Below are 20,300 nucleotides of genomic sequence, written 5' to 3' on the forward strand. Positions count from 1 at the left end.
TAAGAGGTCATCATATTCTTGGCAATGGAGTTATGGGTGGTTGTGAGTCACTATGTAGATGAGGAAACAGAATGTGTCTCTACAAGAGAAGTGTTCTCTCAATGATGAGCTCAGAAGGTTGAAGGGTGTGTGCGTGGATATTCGGATCCTAGTCCGCTTTTAGAATGATGATGTATAGTTAAGTTTCCTAGTCTGCATTTTGTCACTCGCTGTAGTAGAAGCATGCTGTCTGCCCAGGGATTCTAGTTATGGAGGGTCCCACTCTACACGGCTCTGTGTGATTCAGACTCTGGTGAGCAAGGCTCTGTGCAGAGAGTAGGCCCAGTGCCTGGGACAGAAGAGGAAGAAAAGGAGACAAAGGCAAAGGCCAAAGCATACACCGAAGAGAAATGCGTATTTTTCTGGTGTGTGCCTGTGAAGGGCAGCGAGGACACAAACTGGAGCTGGGTGCCATGGTCGGGCTGCCCTGGGGGGATTTGCCCCCAATTCTCTAAAGAATAGCAAGTGTGTCTTTATTTTTCCCCTCTCTTCTTCAGATTGGGTCTTTTCTATGTAACTATGTTGGCCATGAAGACCAGGCTAGCCTCAAACACAGAGATCTGTCTAACTCTGCTCCCTACCTACCTGCCAGGATTAGAAATGTTTGCCACTATACCTACCCAGCAAGTGCATTTTACCACTGAGCCATCTCTCCAGCCCACAGCTTCTTGACTTTCGGGTTTGTGTATGTGGGGTGGGGGTTGGGGGCCTGGAAGCAGTACTAGGGACCAAATGCAGGGCCTCAAACTGTCTGGGCATCACCGAATGATATCCCTAGCCTTCTAGTGAGTTTCTCATTTTAAAAATATATACCAACTTCAGCATCATTAACTTTATAGTTACAGATCGTACGGAGAGATGCGTGACGTTATTAGACTATCCGTTATCCCAGGGTGTAAGTGTGTAAGCACGTGTGCAGTCCCAGTCACTAGTTCGTGACTGATGTCTGGTCTGCACAATCACTTCTGTTTCAAAAAGTATAGCAGAAGGTAAGTGGTTGGAGCCAAGTGAACAAAACTTGTGTAACCTGTACATGGAATTACAAATTCTAGCTGGAGTGCATATAAGACACACAATCCAGGGATTTCGTCTACAAGCCGTAAGCCAAGACTGCAGATTTCAGAGCTATTCTGACTTACATCCCAGCCACCTGTCCCTTGTTCCTTGCTGTTTCCCCTGGCCACGTGCTCACGGTCCATCTTCTCTCCTGGCTGCCTCCTCCTCTCCACGTCTCAGCTTTCCTCCCCTATTCCTCTCTTCCTGCCACCCCCCTCTATCTACTGCCCAATGACAGGCATTAGCCCTTTATTGACCAGTTAACCCTGGGGGCAAGGTTTGCACCACAGAAGCTGGTGTAAGGGAGAATTCACTCCTATTGGAGCAACCAGGTATTGGGATACAGTATTTAGCATTTGAGTCATAGCAGCACCAGACCAACCCCAACGGGAACACATTAGTCTTAATCATTCAAGAACCTACTTTTAAAAAGTGAATATTAATGGGGACAGAAATCAGACTCATGTAGTTGTCCTTTTAGCAGTAGAATTTGAGAGCTGAGGAAAAGAAGGCAAAACCACACAAGGCTAGTTAGACTGCGTTTGTGTGTACCGTGGATAAGTCATCTCTCATCTTGGTTTGGTTTCTGTTGCTGTGGTAAGCAGCATGCGCAAAAGCAGCACGGGAAAGGAACGGGTTTAGTTGGCCCACAGGATACAGTCCATCCTGAGAAGCCAAAGCTCTGACATTCAAGGTGGGAACCCACCGGGAGACAGGAACTGAAGCAGAGGCCACAGGCGATGCTGCTTACTGGCTCACTTCCATGCTCACATTCAGCCATCACCCTCCTACAGCCCAGGATTCCTGTCCAAGGACAGCACCGCCCACAGTGGGCCTCAGAGCTCCTACATGCATTAGCAATCAAGGAAGTGCTCCATAGACATTAATTATCACAGGCTTGGAGGCAGTTTCTCAATTGTGGTTCTCTTCTCAAGTGTTTCGACAGCCAAAATCAGCCATCACATTTGCCATTTAAAGACTTTTCATGACTAGTCCAGTTGTAGCTTTCTCTGAATATTCTTGGCAGCGCAGATTCTGTCCGTGAAGGGGTTAAGGTCTCTTGGTATTGCATGCAAACTCTGTTGTAATAAAACATGGAGGGAACAAACACAAGGAAACTTTGAGATTAGTGGTCGCTGTCACTCCCGCCCTTAACGCCAACACTGAAGCTTAAAGGTGGGAGGACCAGGAAGCCAAGGCCAGATTCCGCTGTACAATGAAGTGAGTCCAGCCTTAGCTGCATGATCTATTATTAAAAAAAAATAGTGCTTACTTCCGGAAAATGAGAAAGAAAATTAATATTATGGAATGTTTTGTTTCATCAAATCTTGGTAGGAAAGTAATTAATTATATTGGGTATGTGTTTAGCAGTACCTGTTGGGAAGCTAAGTCAAAGTTACTGCCAGAAGTTGGAAAACAATGCAGTATTTAGTACAGTATTTTTAAATTTCATCCACGTGTGTGTGTGTGTGTGTGTGTATGTGTATGTGTGTGTATGTGTGTGTATGTGTATGTGTGTGTGTATGTGTATGTGTGTGTGTGTATGTGTGTGTCTATGTGTATGTGTATGTGTCTGTGTATGTGTGTGCGTGTGTGTCTATTTCTGTGTGTGTTTGTGTATACATATGTGTATTTGTTTATGGAGACCCAAGATATCATGTGTCTTTCCCAGTTGCTCTTCATCTAATTTAGGGGAATGATCATTCACGTAACCTGCTTGGTGCTCAGTATTACAGCCAGACAGGTTCACCAGCAAACTTGGGGATATACTTGTCTCCGTGTGTGCTTGGGTGGTGGGCGCACAGTACCACACCTGGCCTCTCCCCACCCCCAAATTATCCTCATGCCTGCATAAATTCATAGCAAGCACTGTAGGGGGGGTTCTGATAGTAAGATCCTGTTCCCCAATTGGTTCTTGATCAATCAATAAAGATACCAGTGACCAATGACTGAGGATGGGGAGGGACACTTAGAGTTGCGCTGGAGAGAGTTGATGCAGACCGACTCGGGAGGACTGGGGAAGAGAGAAGGAGTAGCAACCAGCCATGGGAGTTTTCAGTTGGAGTGGCCAATGGCCACTCTGTCCGATTATCCTGGGGTGGCAGGGAAGGTTTAAGAGTACCCAGGCATTTTAAGATTAACTGGTGTGTGTGTGTGTGTGTGTGTGTGTGTGTGTGTGTGTGTGTGTGTGTGTGTGTGTTTGCACGTGCATGCACACTGTTTTTTATCTGTGGATCCAAGGGAATCTGGACAGAGCTAGTTGAGTGGTCCTTCTAGAGCTTAAAACAGGATAACAAAAATTACTCACTGAAAAGCACCTTACTAAGTGCACATCTCCCAGCCCTGTGATAGAATGATACAAAACCCTTCAGGTTAATAACTGGAAATCTGACCTTTCTTTTCAGTTCCCTCCCTTTTTAGCTGTAGCCTCAGGCATGCTAGGCCAGCACCGAGCATAACCTCTGCCCCAACTCTGAAGATAATGAACTTTAAATCCCTATTGTCAGGTAGTCTTCTGCTCTTGGCGCGCATATCTGCTGCGTTTGAACTTATTCATCCCTATGACCACAGCTACTATTTATGGTCTAATGGTCTCAAAAGCCATCTTAAATGAACCTAAAAATAAAGATCTCCCCCATATTTCTAACTTACGTGAACACCGACATGACTACAATTAAAACAAAGGAAAAAAATCCCAGAGGCCAGAGAGGTGGCTCGGTGGTTAAGAGCGCTTACTGTTCCCGTCGAGGATAACAGTCAATTCCCAGCACCTGCATGGCAGCTCACAGCCGTCTCTGACTCAGCTCCCAGGGCATCCAATGCCATTCTCTGGCCTCCAGTGGCTCCTAGGTGTTCTCTGTGCAGACATGCTCACACATACACATTAGAACAAGTGAGTAAGTAAAGAAATTAATACGTGTCTGGATTCTGGGGATGCACAGTAGGTAAACTCCCCAGCAGAGCTCTTTTCTAGCCTGTGAAGCATCTCTTAAATCAGTCCTCAGCCCTGCAGCAAACAACAGAATTCGGAATGTAAACCTGCTGTAGAACCTTGGGGTGAGGCATGAGTGCACCTATGATCCCCAAACTCAGGAGGCTGCAATGGATAAGGCCAGTTCCGGCTACAGCAAGACCCTGCCTCAAAAATGAAACAAAGCAACCTGAACTGAAACTTTAAAGGATTCTCACCCAGCTGACCCACTTGGACATCACCTGTGCTTAGCCATTGAGGCTATGTGCACAGAACACAGGCAGTCACGGGTTTTAATGTTTTCTCCCTGAGAGCCGACTCACTTTCAAACCGCATTTATTTTATATCTTTGTTTTGACATGGAAATTCTGGAACCGCGTGAAAACCAATTCAAGAGCTAAGAAAGAGGGCTTGGGCTGACTAGTGACCACCAAAAAATTAAAAAATAAGACGAAGAACTAAGAAAATACTTTTAACTGATGTGCTAAGTGGATCTGCTGGGATGGCACGCCATTTCCTGGTAGAGAAGGCTACTTCTGAGAGCCATTGCTTTAACACACCCCCCCACCCCGCCTCCATGGCGTTCTGTTAATGAATGACTAGGGGATTGCCATGGTGACTTTTTATGCATCTCCTTGCCCAATAGCTCTGGAAAGAGCACAGACTAACTGTCTGCTCCTGCCAGTGCTAGAAAGAATGCAAACAAGAATGAAAAAAAAATCCTTACAAAATGGGGTCTGATGGTTTTCTACAGCAGCTTTTAGTGTGTGTGTGTGTGTGTGTGTGTGTGTGTGTGTGTGTGTGTGTGTGTGTGTGTGTGTACGCATGCACATGTGCTCCGTCCGCTGTGGGCTTAAGGGCCTGTGTGCTGAGCAAACTTGTACTGAGAAGTTACATTCCCCGGCCTGGTTCTAGTTATAATTTCCACCTTAAGTAAATATCTTAATTGCTTGCTCCTTCTTTACTGGTTTTTCCCTCTTCACTAAGGGATTGCATTTTCAGATCTTCCAGACACTAGGAAGGGAAAGTCTGTCCGTCCCCTGCAACCAGCAACGAGCTCACCTAAATGTCAGAAGCGCTGTCTAAATCATCATTCTTTCCCAGATGTGTACAGTTTTTTGTTTAATATTCACACTGAGAAATAATCAAACGGTGTCCTTGAGATGATGTCAGATTATAATGTCATGAAGAGTTCTGATTACACTGTGCTTTTAGAATTCGAGAGATCTGACATGCACACCCATTAGTAGTTCTTCATAGCACATCTTCATGCAGCATCTAAAGTGCATTCATTTATTTACTTACTTACTTATTTATTTTAGTTGGACTTGCAGTGCCGTCAAAGTTAGCCTAGAACCCACCATCTTCCTGCCTCGAGTCTCCTGAGTATTGGAACTAGTTGTATATACACAACCTCACTGGACTTTTTGATACTCATAAGTGTTTTCTTTGTAGTATACTAATATTTCCATTTTGAACCCTTGATGCTGTTCATTTGATTGGTTGGTTGGTTGGTTGATTAACATGGATCTCACTACATAGCCCTGGCTGTTCTGGAACTCACCATGTAGCCCAGGCTTGCCTCAATCTCATAGAGATCTAGCTATGTCTAGAGTGCTAAGATTAAAGGCGTGTGTTCCCCCAGTCCCAGTCCTCATTTCTCAGCTGCTTCTGCATCATCATCTTACAAACTCCCCATGTTTGCTGTTGAGGTATTGTGTGGGATGTAGACCATGCCACCAGACAGAGCTAGTAAGGTTATAGCAAGTTTAGAACCCTGATGAATCTCATAGTTGAGAATGGCAGGAGTTCAAACTAGTTCCAGACCATGACACCCCACTAAGAGGATCATGGCAAGCAGTCATGGAGCATAAAAACCTAGCTCTCCATGCTAATGAGGTATCTAGATAGGCCCTGAGTATTTAGCCAATGAGTGTCTCTTCCTGGGCATCCCTTCCTGTAATAGGTATTTAATCTCTGATTCATCCTGAGTAAGACGTACGCATCCTCAATCACCATGAATAAAACAGTTTGGACAAGCAAGGACTAACTCCTTCATCAAGGACTGCCTCTAGGTGAGGCCTTCGTCATCCAGAGCCATGCCTGAGTCTCTCCTAGAAGCCCCTCTTTCAACCTCTCTGTACATTTGGCACTCACTTGTGGCCAAGCCAGATTCTGCCCCATCCTGGGCTGCAGACTCCAATCCTCAATCCCCGAGGTGTCTGGGTGCACAGGCTGGAATGGAGGCCTGTCCTGTTTTCACCCAGAGAAACACTCTGAGTTTCACCTTCCCTGAGCGGCATGTCCGCAGCCCAACACTCCAGCACTGAGGAAGAAATGCAGCCTAGCACCCCTACATTTCACCTCCTCTGAGCGGCACGTCAGTGGGGCTCTGACACCCCAGTGGCAGGGCAGAAAGCAGAGTGACAGTACTGTATAGTGTGAATTGTGTGTTAATAAGGGTTAAAGTGCGTCTAGCGAGCTCATAGCTGATCCCATACTTTGTGACTTCATGCTTTCTCAATGCACGCTCTAACTTCAGGATGAAGATGCTGGGATGAAGAGCAAAGTCCATCACATTGCCAAGGAGATCATGAGCTCGGAGAAAGTGTAGGTATCAAGTTACCAGTTCAGAAGACTGCTCTTCCCCAGTCGGCTTATTAAAAAAAAACAATGCCTTTTTGTTTGTTTGTTTTACAGGTTTGTCGATGTGTTAAAACTTCTGCATATTGTAAGTATCTGTTGGTATTTTTCTCAATTCTAAGTTATCCCTGGTCCTGCACTTTTCTTACCCTAAATGTTCTCTGCATAGCTAACAAGTGATCGATTCACATGTACTCTCTAGCGCGTGGCAATATTTTAAATTTGTAAAAGAAACACATACCTATAAATTAAATATATATATATATATGTGTGTGTGTGTGTGTGTGTAAATTATGTATATGTATATAAAATAGACATTTTCCAAAATATCTCCATCCCATTTACACCCAGATATTCCTAGATGATTTCTAAAAATAATGTCTTTAGCACCATGCCTTTCTTTATGATAATGAGCCGTGACGTCTGCTGCTGTTGCTTCTGCTCCTTCCCTTCCTCTTCTTCTTCCTCTTTTCCTTTTCCCCACCAAACTGCATCCTCAGCACTCACGATGATGGTGCATCTTTTAGGACATTTCCTCCCTGATCCTAACAGAAACAGAGACACTTGAGACAGACATTTTTATAGCTACTTTTTTTTTTTTTTTTTTTTTTTTTTTTTTTACAGTTGTCAACTTGAGCAGACCTGTTAGGAAACAACTATGTGTGTCCGACCACATACTCATTTTCCTTCCTGTGCTTTTTTGTCCTTGCAAGTTTTCACAAGATTTCGGGTGTAGTGGCAGTCAAAGTGCTTTTAGTGCTACTTTGTTTTGATTATATTTTGGTAAAATATCCCAAACATCCCACACATGTGTGCTACTATATGTGCTCAAATCCGCCTTAAAATAGATCGTCTGTCTGTCTCTGTGTCTCTCTTCCCCCTCTAGCCCTCTAGTCCTCTCCTTCTCTCACTCTCTTACCATATTTCACCATCTTTGTTTTTATCCCTCTTTCTCTTTTGAAACAGTCTAACTTCATCTCATCTTTGACTCAAAGGTGCCTCATGCCTCAGCCTCCAGAGTCCCATTTTGAGCCACCAGACTAGACAGCAATCTGATAGAATATTCTAGTCTCATTCTGTTGTGATAAAACACTGGGATCAAAAGCGACACGGCAGGGAAAGAGTTTCTTTGTCTCACACTTCCAGTTTAAACTCTGTGTTGAGGGCAGAGCAGGAGCTCCAGGCAGGACCCGTGGAGGAACTTCGTTTACTTGCTCATTGTTCAGCCGTCTTATAAGCCCACACCCACCTGCGTAGGGATGGTGCTGCCCATAGTGGGCTGTGCCATCCTCAGTCAATCAGCAGTCAAGACAGTCCCTCATGGACATTGCCACAGGCCAGCTGGTCTGTCAGTTCCTTAATTAAAGTTTCTTTTTCACAGATGATTCTAGATTCTCTCAAGTTGAAAACAAAAACTACCCAGCACATAGACTCTCAGTAAACCTAGAAAGCTGGAACCAAGGCTAGCTGGACATGAAGGTGTTGCTGTAGTTGATTAATCCACTCTACCTCCCCAGCAGTGGCTGTGTGACTTCCTCACTTGCTGCCCCAATGGTCTAGATTCTTGCGCACACATACAGCCTTCTGTTTTAAGATGCCTTAAACAGTGTAATGTCTGTGACAGTCCAAACATCTACATTGCTAACGCCTCCCCTGATACTCCTGAGTTACTACTTACTAAAATCTATATTCTATCTTGGCTACCCTAGACCCAATTTGGGGTGGGGGCTGGGGCCACTCCTTCTCAGCTCTCACATGGCTGGTATTCTCTCTTCTGCTGCTCTCACGACTGCGTCTTATTCCTTCCCTAGCCATGGCAATTGTTCTTCCTCTCTGGCTTCCCTTGTCTGGGAAATCTAAAAGCTCTGCCTCCCTCTCCCTGCCAGCCATTGGCCACTGGCAACTTTATTTACTAAATCAACGCTAGCTAGGGACAGGGACCCTAAGTGTCTTACACCCTGATGTGTGGGTTCCCATGTAATTTGGGGAGCAAATTAATACAAGTAGCATTAGAACCAGTCCACAACATCTCACCCTTTTGGTCCATTAAAAAGTTCTTTTTCTCTCCAAGTACAATGAACATAGTTATCACAGTTATGTAAACTGTAAGAGATGATATACACTAATAATGTATAGTCCATCAATTTTGTCAATTAAGGTTCATTACTCTAACATCTATCCTAACTTAAAGAGTCTATAATCCTATATCTGAATTATGTTTTGATTTTCAACTTGCATTACTATCTGAAAATCATCCTTTCCAATCCGCATCATCTTCCTTAATGCTAAACAAGCATTGACCATGAGACCATAACTCGTCTTCAACCCCATCAGAGATCCAAAAACAAATTAAATGTTACCTGAGTACACAGGAAGCACCAAAACATAACCAATTTGCAGAGACAGTTGGACAGTCCCCTATTCTTCAGCCTTCTGGCTCAGAACCATGCGGCCGACCGTGAGTAAAGCAGGAGCTACGAAGGGCTGGCTTACTCTGACGTGGCAGAGCTCAGCTGCCGACTCTCCCTCCTTGTGTCCTTTCCTGGACAGTGCTTTTTGTCTGAAGATGAATTCTTGCCCAATGGCTACCTTGCCACAGTTGGAGCAACTCCATATGGAGGTTTTGATGCTCAGTATCTTCCTTGAACTGTGAAGGGGGTACTGTCAGGAGCAGACATGCCTCCTAGTCAAAATGTCTATCCATAATGAAAGATACCTTAACACCACATAGGATGGTATTTATTTTTCTAAGTGCAATATAAAATGAACACATTTCCCCAGTGATCGTGTTTCTCCCACCTTAAAATTGTCCTTCTGTCCCAAGTACACCTTGTCTTGTGAGGTACGTGGACTTTTAAATGATCATTCTCTTTGTCTTCTCTCTAGCTCCTGATAACTTGGCTACCCCTCTCTTTTTTGAGCAGTTCCATTCACATTAAGACTTCCAGATGAAATTCGTTACTATAGCACATCAGTCTTGCTTCTGCCTTCCCTTGCCTTGGTTTGGCTTCTCCTTCTCTCAGTGGCTCTACTTCAGATCTTCTCACCTTCCTAAGACTCGTGGGTACTAAATAGTTTTAAGTAAATGGCCTTCTAATGAGCATTCTTTATATACCTCATAGTATATTATATAATTATATTATACAAATTACTTTTTTAGCCTCACAACGTCTGTAAAAATAGTTTTTTCCCTTTGTCTATTTTAAATGAAGAAATGTTTTAACCTGTTAAAAAATGCTACCAAATGTCAAAGCCAGACTTTGAAGTCTGGTCTATGTGAGTTCTTGGTGCAGAAATTTAAAATGTCTGCTCGCAGTCCTAACCATTGCTATTTATAGCGTATCTGTAGGATGTAGTGTGTCCTTGACATATTTGTTGCTTACAGAATTCTTTTCAGCTGCCTAGGAAACCAGAGAAACTCTTGTTTTTCATCCTCTAAAGATGAAAATGAACTTGTAATTTTTACTTGTGCACATGATTTGTTAATGTTACTAAGGAGGGTTGAGAACACGGTGCGAACACTTGGTTTCTATGCTGTTTTGCATTGAATGCACTGACGCTTATACACAACCCGATCTGTGCATACAGAACAGGAAGGATCATTTCACCTGGAAAACTACTTTCATCTAAAAACAAAGTCAGCAAAGCACACTGGGAGACCCCTGCAGTCCCCGCACTCGGGAGGCTGAGGCACAAAGATCACGAGTGTAAGGCCATCCTGGGTTATATAACAAGACTCTGCCTGGATAAACAAGACCAAACGGAAGTTAAATTATTGACATGGGGACTTTCCCTTTTACTTCCCAGTCTTTCTTTCATTTTTGCATATTTATAACAGGTCTTGGATCACGGCAGCTGTTTTGCTTGGCTTTGCTTTTCTGTAAGCGATTTTTTTTTTCTCACTGAGAGCTCCCTATCTATCCCTGTGTCCATGTGGGCTTTGAATTCATGGGCTCCTGATAGTGGTTAAACAATGGCTAAAGGTCGAGCCCTCCTCTTGGGACAGCTGGTAATTAAGTCACACACTCCTCTGGTTCTGGAGATAGACAGCCCAGCGTTACAGACGAAGCCATCTGTCCTCTGCTTCAGTGCCTCTGAGGTTCAGACTCGGTCCTGTTCAAACTGATGTTTCGGCTGGGGTCTTCCCCAGCTGATCAGACTGGGCGGAGTGAGCTTGTTGGTGCTGTAAAGAGTTGGAGTTGTACTGGATCTTATTTACGGACTATTGGGAGAAAATGATATAATATGCTTTATTATCTAGAGGCCCCTTTCAGTCTTTAAGGTCCAACGTGAACAAGCACTTAGCGAGTGTGCTCACAGGTGATTTGACTTTGCATACAGAACCTTAGTTGGTTTTGATTAGAACTGGTGCTGTATCTGGTTGATGTTAGTAATACCTGCAGTGTGCCTAATATTCCCACCTCCCTGCTCTCCACCCTACTCTCCTTTCCAGTGCTGGTCTTCAAACCCAAGGGCCTCACGCAGTCCAGGCTGGTGCTCTTCCACTGGGCCACACTGTCAGGCTTGTCACCAGCTCCCCAGGAGTGCAGACGCAAGCTCTGGCTCTCTCTGCTCACCTGTATCTGCACTGCTAGAGTGAAGGGAGCTTTTGGTGAACTTAGATGCTTCTGCCCAAAATGGTTTTGTGGCTCTTAAAATATGCCTCTTAAAGATTGTCACACCTTCCCAAATTATCCTGGCTGTTAGGGTTTTTAAAATATTACATGTTATAATCATCTTTTTTTTTAATTATAAAAACAAAAAAAGCTGGACCCTCCCTCCAGTGACACCACTGTGGCAGTGGCTGGGAAGTTTATCTGTGTAGTTCCTGTAGAATTAGTTGCATCTGGCCCCAGTTCAGAGTGTATTGATGTGGGGAGATGGAGCCGAAGAAGAGGAGGAATACAATTGAAGTTTCCTGCTGAAGGCGGTTATGGAGGCTGTCAAGTTACTTGTTGGAGCTTTGGCATTCACTGTCTTAGCCTAGAGACGGGGATGCCCTATTTTGAGCTGGGGTGTTGAGGATTTAACCTAAGATTTTGTGTGCTGAGCTCTCAAAAAACTACCAAGAAAACCCAGATAGCCAGGTGAAAATAATTACTAAGTGACATTTAAAACTGTGTGGTTGTGTGTGTGTGTGCATCTGTGTGTGTGTATGTGTGTGCATCTGTGTGTGTGTATGTATGTGTGTATGTGTGTGTGTCTGTGTATGTGTGTGTGCATCTGTTGTGTATGTATATGTGTGTATGCATTTGTGTGTGTGTGTGTGTTGTGTGTGTGTGTGTGTGTGTGTGTGTGTGTGTTTTGAGACAGTGTCTTTCTATAATGTAGCTCTGGCTATCATGGAACTCAATATATAGCCAGTTTCACACTCAGAAATCCACCTGCCTCTGCCTCCCAAGTGCTGGGATCAACAGTATCCACCACCGTGCCTGGCCTCTTAAAAACCATAGATAGTAAGACAGACTTTATTCAGTAGCAGCGCTGGTTTTGCAGCGGTGAAGGAATTGGACTTAACTCCAAACACAGAATTCAAAGCCGAGGAGAAAGTGAGTTCCAGTGGGTAGGAGGTTCTCAAAGGAGTAAGTGGGGGACAGGGTGATCTGCTGCTGCTTGAGGAGGTGGGAAGTGAGGTGCAGGGCCGGACACTGGAGTGGGTGGTGGGCATTTAGTAAGGCTAGGTTGGGTGAGGCAGTGCTTCGGCTGAGCCCTTTGGTAAAGCAGAGAATCATCGTCAAGTGCCTGCCTAGAACATACAGCTGTGGCTGTTAGAGGTCCGAACTCTTCAGGGTCCTATTGTCTTTATTAAATGTTGTCCTTTCTATGTAGCTCAGGGCACCCTGGAACACACAGCAATCCTCCTACCTTGGTCATCCCCACCCCCAAGTGCTGGGTTTACACAGGAGCATCTGCCGCCATCCCTGTCTTTCTTTGGCTCTCTCTAAAGTATAAACTTCCTATTTTGTTTTGAGCTCCTACCATAATTTTCAACAACTATACCATTGGTCTTCAATTCATCTAAAGCTGCCCCAAACACCCAGCACCCTTAGAAAACCAATGAAGCCTTGCCAAGTTGTGATAAGAGCCTCCTGAACGGTGGTCAGCCCCTTTGGATTTGGCTGGTATTTGTTAAATGTGTCTCAGATAAACAAGTGTCTGCTCTGGCAGTGGTGGATGGCGTGGACTGTGAAGTCTGGCGGAAGCCGGGCAAGACTGGCTCTTCAGTCACTTAGCAGCCAGCATCCACTGTCACTGTCATGGCGAGGAAATGCCTTCCAGTTGGAAAACAAAAGTTATTCTGCTGCCAAGGGGCCAGTGCAGTCACCACTAACTCTGCGGGAAGACGGGGGCGTGCTCGTTGGCTCTGCTGAGCAGGGGCTCCTCGCTACACTGGCAGAAAAAGGTGCCGCTGCTTACCTAGCTTAGCTTTGAGCACATTTGCCATCAGGGGCGTGATTCATACATGTGCTCTACAGCGTTCCTCCACTGGAGACAACCTAACGACTTCCAGAAGAGTTAAGAAGCTGCGTTCCCTCCTAACGAGTGCCAGGGCTGACTGAGGCAAGCTGCAGGGGACGGGACATGGCTGCTGTCAGCTTGGTTTCTGGAGATGCTCGTGTGGTTTTCTAACCTGGAGCTCTTGCAGACTAAATTCCTGCTTGACATCTTACTAATTAGTTATACAAGTTATTGCTGTAGTTGCTATGCAGATAAGGCGTTCCTTTACATTAATTAATATGATTAATGGGGCAATAAAAATGAACCCAGAAGAAGGTTTTAGTATTTGTTAAGAACTTGAGGTGGCCAGGAACGTAGCTGTCTTGTAGGCTTTCTTGCCCAGCATCTGGAAGCCCTGAGTTTAATCCTTAGCATCTAATGAACTGGGTATGGTGCTACAGGCCTGTTATTCCAGTGCTCGGGAGGTAGGCAAGATTAGAAGTTTAAGGCTGTCCTTGGCTACTTAACAGTTTTGAGGCCACACTGACACATCTGTAATTCTAGTCATCCAGAGGTTGGGGCAGGAGCATTGTGATTTCCTGAGACCATCCTGGTCTCAGCAAGACTGTCTCAAAACATGAAGAAAACATCGAGGGGAGATGGGAGTGTAGTTCCTCAATAAAACCTTATCTGCATCCAGAACTTAATGCCCTGCTCTGTAAAGAAACCTGAATGGACTTTGGGTTGGAAACCTTTTGTTCTTTTAGAGTACACGTGAGGATTTTTTTTTTTTAATTTGGGGTTTGTTTTGTTCATTTCCTTATCGTCCTTTTTATTTTTTTAATTCGTCCTGGAGAAGTAAGAGATACTCTTAATTAATTTGTCTTTTAGGGGGAAATGTTGAAGGTATCTACAGAGGAAATGCTATCCCTTTCCAAGAGAAAGCCTAGTGAGTTTCCTCAGGGGTTCTGCCTGAGGATTTGTAATCTGACTGTTAGGAGAAGGAAAGGTCCTTTGTTTTGGAGTCTTGAGGGTTTCGAGAGGTTCGGCTGGAATATTGTTTAACTTAGATCCTGAGGCCCACCCTCAGAGGACAATGGCACCTCTACAAACACTTATCTCCTCCCCCACCCTTTCCTCCTCCTCTGCAGGGATGGGTGTGGTGGTGGTGACCTATATTAAACATGGCACTAGTAATCTTAGAAAGAACAGAAGATGAAAATATGTGGGGTCTCCCTCCACCCTTCTCGAGATAAAAATAAACTTTTTGAAAGTTATATGCTCAGTATCCCCAGACCCTTTAGGGCCTGCTGGAAGTGTAGACTGGCCTTGCTGCCCTGGTTTGGGAGGCAGCCCACCTGGTGTCCAGAAACACACTGCACTAACACAGATGGTGGGGGTCCTATAAGGGAGCCCTGTGGGGAGACTGTGTGGGGAGGCTGGGTGTAGACCTTGAGGTCACACACCCAACTGCTTCATCAGCATAAAATTCTGCTGAGTCATGAGGCCTTGTGGTGGTGACATGACTCTCAGGTGCAGGCCATGGGGCACCATGCCCTGCTGTCGGGGCACACCTGCCCTGTCCAGCAAGGACGTGTGTCCAGGCTGGCACATGGACATGCTGAGCCCCCACTGTTAGCCGGGGAGGTTGGGAAACTCAGGGGGGGTCTGCTCCTGTTCTGCAGGTTCCTGAGATGCAGACTGGGGGCCTGGGCCTTGAGGGGTTGGTTCTCACTTACAGGGCAGTATTGGAGGCTGCTACTTGGTTTCTCAGAGGGGATGATTCTGGATAAGTCGAACTCAGGAATACCAATAGGGCTGGGCCAGGATTACCTCACTCACTCGTTCATTACGGATGCCACCCCGGGGAGACCCCAGGTGGATATGTCGCCCATGCGCTTGTGTGGCCAGCTACATCTTTGCCCATCAGGTGCTGCTGGAGTGGGTGTGGGACCAGGTGACCGGTTTTTAAAGTACAAATGGTGAGCTCTTGGGAGCTTGGCTCAAGGAAGAGGAGCATTAAGATCTGGAGTCAGAGCGTTGTGTTGACTCTGTACCAAATGTATTGCGGAAAGTTTGTGCAACCGCCAATTAAACATTATTGCTAGTACTACCCTGGTTGTGTAACAGTTGCACCTATTTTACAAATGAAGAAACCAAGGCTCGGTCAAGGAAGCACAGTCAGTCAAGAGCAGCGGCGTAGATCTACAGCGCTGATTGCCAGGTGCCTCCCTCTGCAAGTCCCAGCCAGAGGCTCCAGGTTGGGAAATGACCACTGAACAAGAGGAGGGCTCTGAAATCCAGGGTGGAGGTAGCTAAGACCTGCTTAGAACTTCTTAAAAATTTTAATTGAATATTTTTGAGAATATCAGGCATAAATACTGCATTTGCATAATGTCTGCCCCTCCCTCCCAACTCCTTTTACCCCTTTCAACTCCTCCTTTGCCCACACCTCCCAATTCACTGTTTAATCACGCCCACAAACACACAGAAGTTACTGAGCCTCCTTACTATTGCTCATGCGTAGATATGCTTAGGGCTGACCACTTGGGATTGAATAACTTATCGGGGTTCTTCCCTAGAGAAAATGATTCCTCCCCTTTTGTCAGCCATCGGTTGTCTATAGTTCTTCATCTAGGCGTAGGGCCTTGTGAGAGTCCCCATTCATGTTGTCAGGTCGGCTGGTGCCATCATACAATGCTTGTTTAGGCACTAAGGTGTGATTTCGAGAATAGAGAGTCCCTGTCACAGCTAGAAGACGCTGTCTCAGGGCAGCTACCCTGGTTTTCTGGTGTTTATAATCTTTTCTCCCCACTCTTCCCCAGTGTTTCCTGAGCCTTGAGTGTGAGGGTTGTATTGTAGGTGAACCAGTTGGGGTTGGACACCTCGCAGTCATTTATTTTGAGTAGTTGTGGATCTCGGTCCTAGTCCCTATGCCTTACAAAGGGGACCTTCTTTGATGAGGTGTAAGTGCTACACATATCTGTGGGTATAAAGATTAATATTTAGGATAAAGTTAAAAAGTATATTGATTTATGTATCAGAGTACTCTAGAGTAACAGACTTTATAGAATGGACCTCTCCCTTATACATACATAGAGAAAGGGGATTTGTTAGAAAGACTTACAAACTGTAGGGTCTGGCTTATCCAGCAATAGCTGGCTAGGAAGGAAAGTCTAAGAACACAGAAGCCACTCAGTCCGCAAGGCCAGATGTGAAGTAGGCTTCTAATGCCGTGAAGGAATGACCTCAAGAACAAGGGAGAGCAGGCAGGCAGTGAGCAAAGCTTTCTCCTCCTCCTCCTCCTCCTCCTCCTCCTCCTCCTCCTCCTCCTCCTCCTCCTCCTCCTCCTCCTCCTCCTCCCCCCCTTCGTCCTGGTGTAGGCTTCCACGAGGCGGTGAGGCCCAAATTAAAGGTGTGTCTTCCCACCACACGATCCAGACTAGATGTGGATCTGTATACTTCCAATTAAACACAAGTCCCTTTATGTCGAGCCCTACGTTTTTGGATATTAATTAATTCCATATGTAGTCAAGTTGACAGCTAAAAGCAGCCATCACAGTTTAGAAATTGGCTGTAGTAGGTTCTTCTCTAGGGTCCTCTCCAGCCACAGGCCACGTCTCCACACCACGAGGTGTGTGTTTCCTCATACTGAGCAGGCCTTAGGTCTGATTAGACAGCTGTTGGTTACCCCCAAGATAAAGGCGCCACTATTGCACTCCGGGGCTCTCTCGCCCCGCCTGTCACGCCTGTCATTGTTGCAGTTCGTAAGCTTTCCTTCTGGGTAAGACTATTGCCCGTTTTACTCTCTTGGCAGTTTGCATGACACTTTTGGACAGTGTGAGAGCTAGTCTCTGGGGAGGAGGCTTCGGGTCAATTCCAGCTTGATTCTTCCAAGTGCAGTGTCCAAAGCATGTGGTGTCTTCAGCAGCGGGGTCTTAACTTCAAGTTCTGGGAGGCAACTAAGAGTAGTGTCAACAGCTTGTCTCATTTTGGGAATCTCTTAGACCCCCCTGGAGACACCTTCTCGTGCCTAGCACTGGGCTTTCATTAGTTTATGCCTCATGTGGGAGCATGATCATCCGATGCGGCAAAATAGAGTCAGCGTATCTATGTGATAACACTAGAGCGACTTTAATTCCTAGAGCTGCGAAACAAGTTTTTAGATACCTTTTTGTATAGTTGAAAGATACAATAGTTTTGAGATTGTAGATCTTCATGGGGTAGAGGATGACTAGGCAGGAAGCTTTTGATCCAGTTATGTGTGTGAATAGTGACTTTTTTTTTTTTGCCCTCCTGACTATAATAGGATTTCCGGGGTGCTGTAGCCCACGCGTCCAGGCAACTCGGGAAGCCCGTGATTGAGGACCGGATCCTTAACCAGATCCTGTACTACCTGCCTCAGCTGTATGAGCTCAACCGGGATCTCCTGAAGGAACTGGAGGAAAGAATGCTGAGCTGGTAAAACACGGAGCACATTAGGCTTCCTCAGAGCAGAGCGCACGGTTTTAAATGAAACCGCAGAGACCCTGCCAGGGAGGGGAAAGTGACGCTCCTTATACAGCGTTGTTTTCAGGGCGTTGAACTTTTTGGCGGTTACCTGTAGATTAAATATTCCGGATGGCCATACCTTGGCACACTAGATTTAAATCTGTGCCACTTACAAAGCTCTTCAATGATGCTTGCTCAGATCCAGGCAGAGGCAATTTAGCTATTTCCTTTGTCTATTATTTTGTTTTGATCTTCTGTTTATTTATTGAGACAGGGTTTCACCTCCTGATACATTCCAGGGTGTAATTTTTTAAAGCTCCAGTGAAAATGAAGTATCATTATCAAAATAATTCCTGTATATAATTTATCTTTTGTTTTTTATATAATTTTATATTAATATTACCCTGAACTGGCTTTAAAACCTAACTATGGACATATATGTAGTATAGAGAGGTTTAAATATTTTTGCTTAGATAAAGGCTTCCTTAAGTTTTGGATCTGTAGATGGTCTGTGTTGGAAGGATTAAGCATTCCTAAGAACCAGACTATAAAGAGATAACTCTTTAACTATGGAAAAGATTTTACTTATTGTTCGCAAAATAGTTCAAGTCTGTGAATAAGGTATTTTCTCTCAAAATCTTCTTTTCACGGAACCTTGTGGAGCAGACTTGCAAGCCCAAATAGTTAGGAAGCTGAGGCAAGAAGACCGTAAGTCCATTGAGCTGTATGGGAAACTCACTGAGTCTCTGTCTCAACAGAAAACATAAAAGACAGGCTGGCAAGATGGCTCCATAGTAAAGGTGCTTGCCACCAAACGTGATGACCTGAGTTTGATCCTCAGAACTGGCATGGTGAAAAGACAGAACTGATTCCCAAAAATTGTTCCCTGACCTCATATTCATGCTCTACTCAAGATAAATAAATAAACCCACAAATATGTTTTAAAACTAAAAAGAGCTGGGGATTTAGCTTAGTGGTTTACCTGTCATACAAGAAGCCCTAGGCTCAATATCTATTTGTATGATAGCATTTAGAGCGCCACATCCTCTATGTGTAGATTGAAATGTGTATGCTTGTCTTATAAAGACTGATTTAAGGGCTCCAACTGTTAGACGAATTGCAGCGTTTTCAGTTCTGGACCAGACAGGGAGGGCCAGTCTTTATCTATACAACAAAAGTTTGAAGCTCTGGGTATGGACCATCGCCTGCTGACACTGAGATTTTGAGCTGCTGTGCAGTATCTCCTTTCCAGGGAAACTTGGAAGCAGAACCCACCTCGTTGACCCAGAAAGCCATGACCCTGTGCACCTTACCACGGTGACACTTCTGCTCTGCTATCTTAGAGGACATACTTAGCCAGAAGTGACCCTTCACCTTGGTCTCCAGACCACAGATCATGCTCTGTTCCATAAGGAAGGGCATGGTCCAAGGCCGCTGCTGCCTCGTGATCTATCCTGGCGATCCAGTTTCGTTGGGGTAGAGCCATGAGGAAGAACCAGGTGCTTACAGCTGTGGTCACGGAATCCAAGGTCTGGATTCCTGTAATAGAAGCAGCAGGCCTGCCTCCTAGCTTACCTGAGTTTTCTTGAAATATGTTATTATATTGAATGTTTTAAATGTCTCTCTTTGTAGCTGCCCTGGTTTGGGAGCCATTATAACGTGTAGACTGATCTTAAACTCATGGTGATCCTCCTGTCTCACTCTTCTGAGTACCAGAGTTACAGAGCCACCATGCCTAACAGCCATTTCATTTTCCAAGGTTTGACTATCTCCTGTACTGGTTGGTTATCTACATATGACTAGCGTATCCTATAGTACACATAATATACAAAGGCCTTACTTTCATGGAACAGGCATTCTAGTGGGGATGAATACAAGGTAAATAGGTAAGAAAAATCAGGGAAAGATCTGATATGCAGAGACTAAAACGCTGGAGTTCTTGGTGAAGATCAGACGGTTAAAAAAAGACTCTTTAAGAAAGTAGAACATGGACTAGAAATAGTCTGTAGTAGGGTGCTTGCCTTGCATATGTAAGGTGTTCAGATCCCCCCTCCCCGAAAAGCGGATGTGGGAAGGTGGGCATGGGGGAACTCCGATGCCTCCATACATCCATGCACGTGCAACCACTGTTAAAGGCTGCAGCATGGGAATGGACTCGGGTATGTTTAAAGAACATGAAGAAGTTCTGCAGAACAGGGAAAGGGGAAGGGAATCATGGCCTGGGTCAGACAGACAGACAGACAGACAGACAGGAAAGCATAGTAGCCCGTGTGTACATGGAATGTAGTTTTATTTTCAGGGCAATAGAAGGCCCTGGGAGCTGGGTGTGTTGTGGCACTGAGCTGTCATCGTAACAGGAGAGAGGCTGAAACAGGCAGATCATGAGTTCAAAGCTAGTCTAGGTAGCTTAGTGAGACCGTCTGCCTACACACACACACACACACACACACACACACACACACACACACACACACACACACACACTGAAAAGAAGCTGTCACTGGAAGTCACATAATAGGACGCACAGTTTTTAGGTCCCTGCTGCCCTGACGAATGGAGTAGAGAGGACAAGAATGAAAAAAGGGAGACCAGTCAGAGCTGGCAGAGTCTGGACAAGGTATGCTCATGGCAGGGCCAGTGATGAAGAAGAGGGAAAGCAAAC

The 20,300-nt window shown here is 45.2% G+C and overlaps 1 protein-coding gene across 1 annotated transcript in view; it reads left to right on the top strand.

Moving 5' to 3' along the window:
- Positions 1-20,300, top strand: part of Fgd6 (FYVE, RhoGEF and PH domain containing 6) — a 162,899-nt gene that overhangs the window by 103,569 nt on the left and 39,030 nt on the right. Inside the window, exons 4-6 of the mRNA XM_032911576.1 lie at positions 6,609-6,676; positions 6,767-6,797; positions 17,457-17,608. Of these exons, the coding sequence (XP_032767467.1) occupies positions 6,609-6,676; positions 6,767-6,797; positions 17,457-17,608 (251 nt within the window). The remainder of the gene's footprint in view (positions 1-6,608; positions 6,677-6,766; positions 6,798-17,456; positions 17,609-20,300) is intronic.

Source organism: Rattus rattus, chromosome 1 (assembly GCF_011064425.1).
Source record: "Rattus rattus isolate New Zealand chromosome 1, Rrattus_CSIRO_v1, whole genome shotgun sequence".
In the NCBI taxonomy this organism is placed as follows: Eukaryota; Metazoa; Chordata; class Mammalia; order Rodentia; family Muridae; genus Rattus; species Rattus rattus.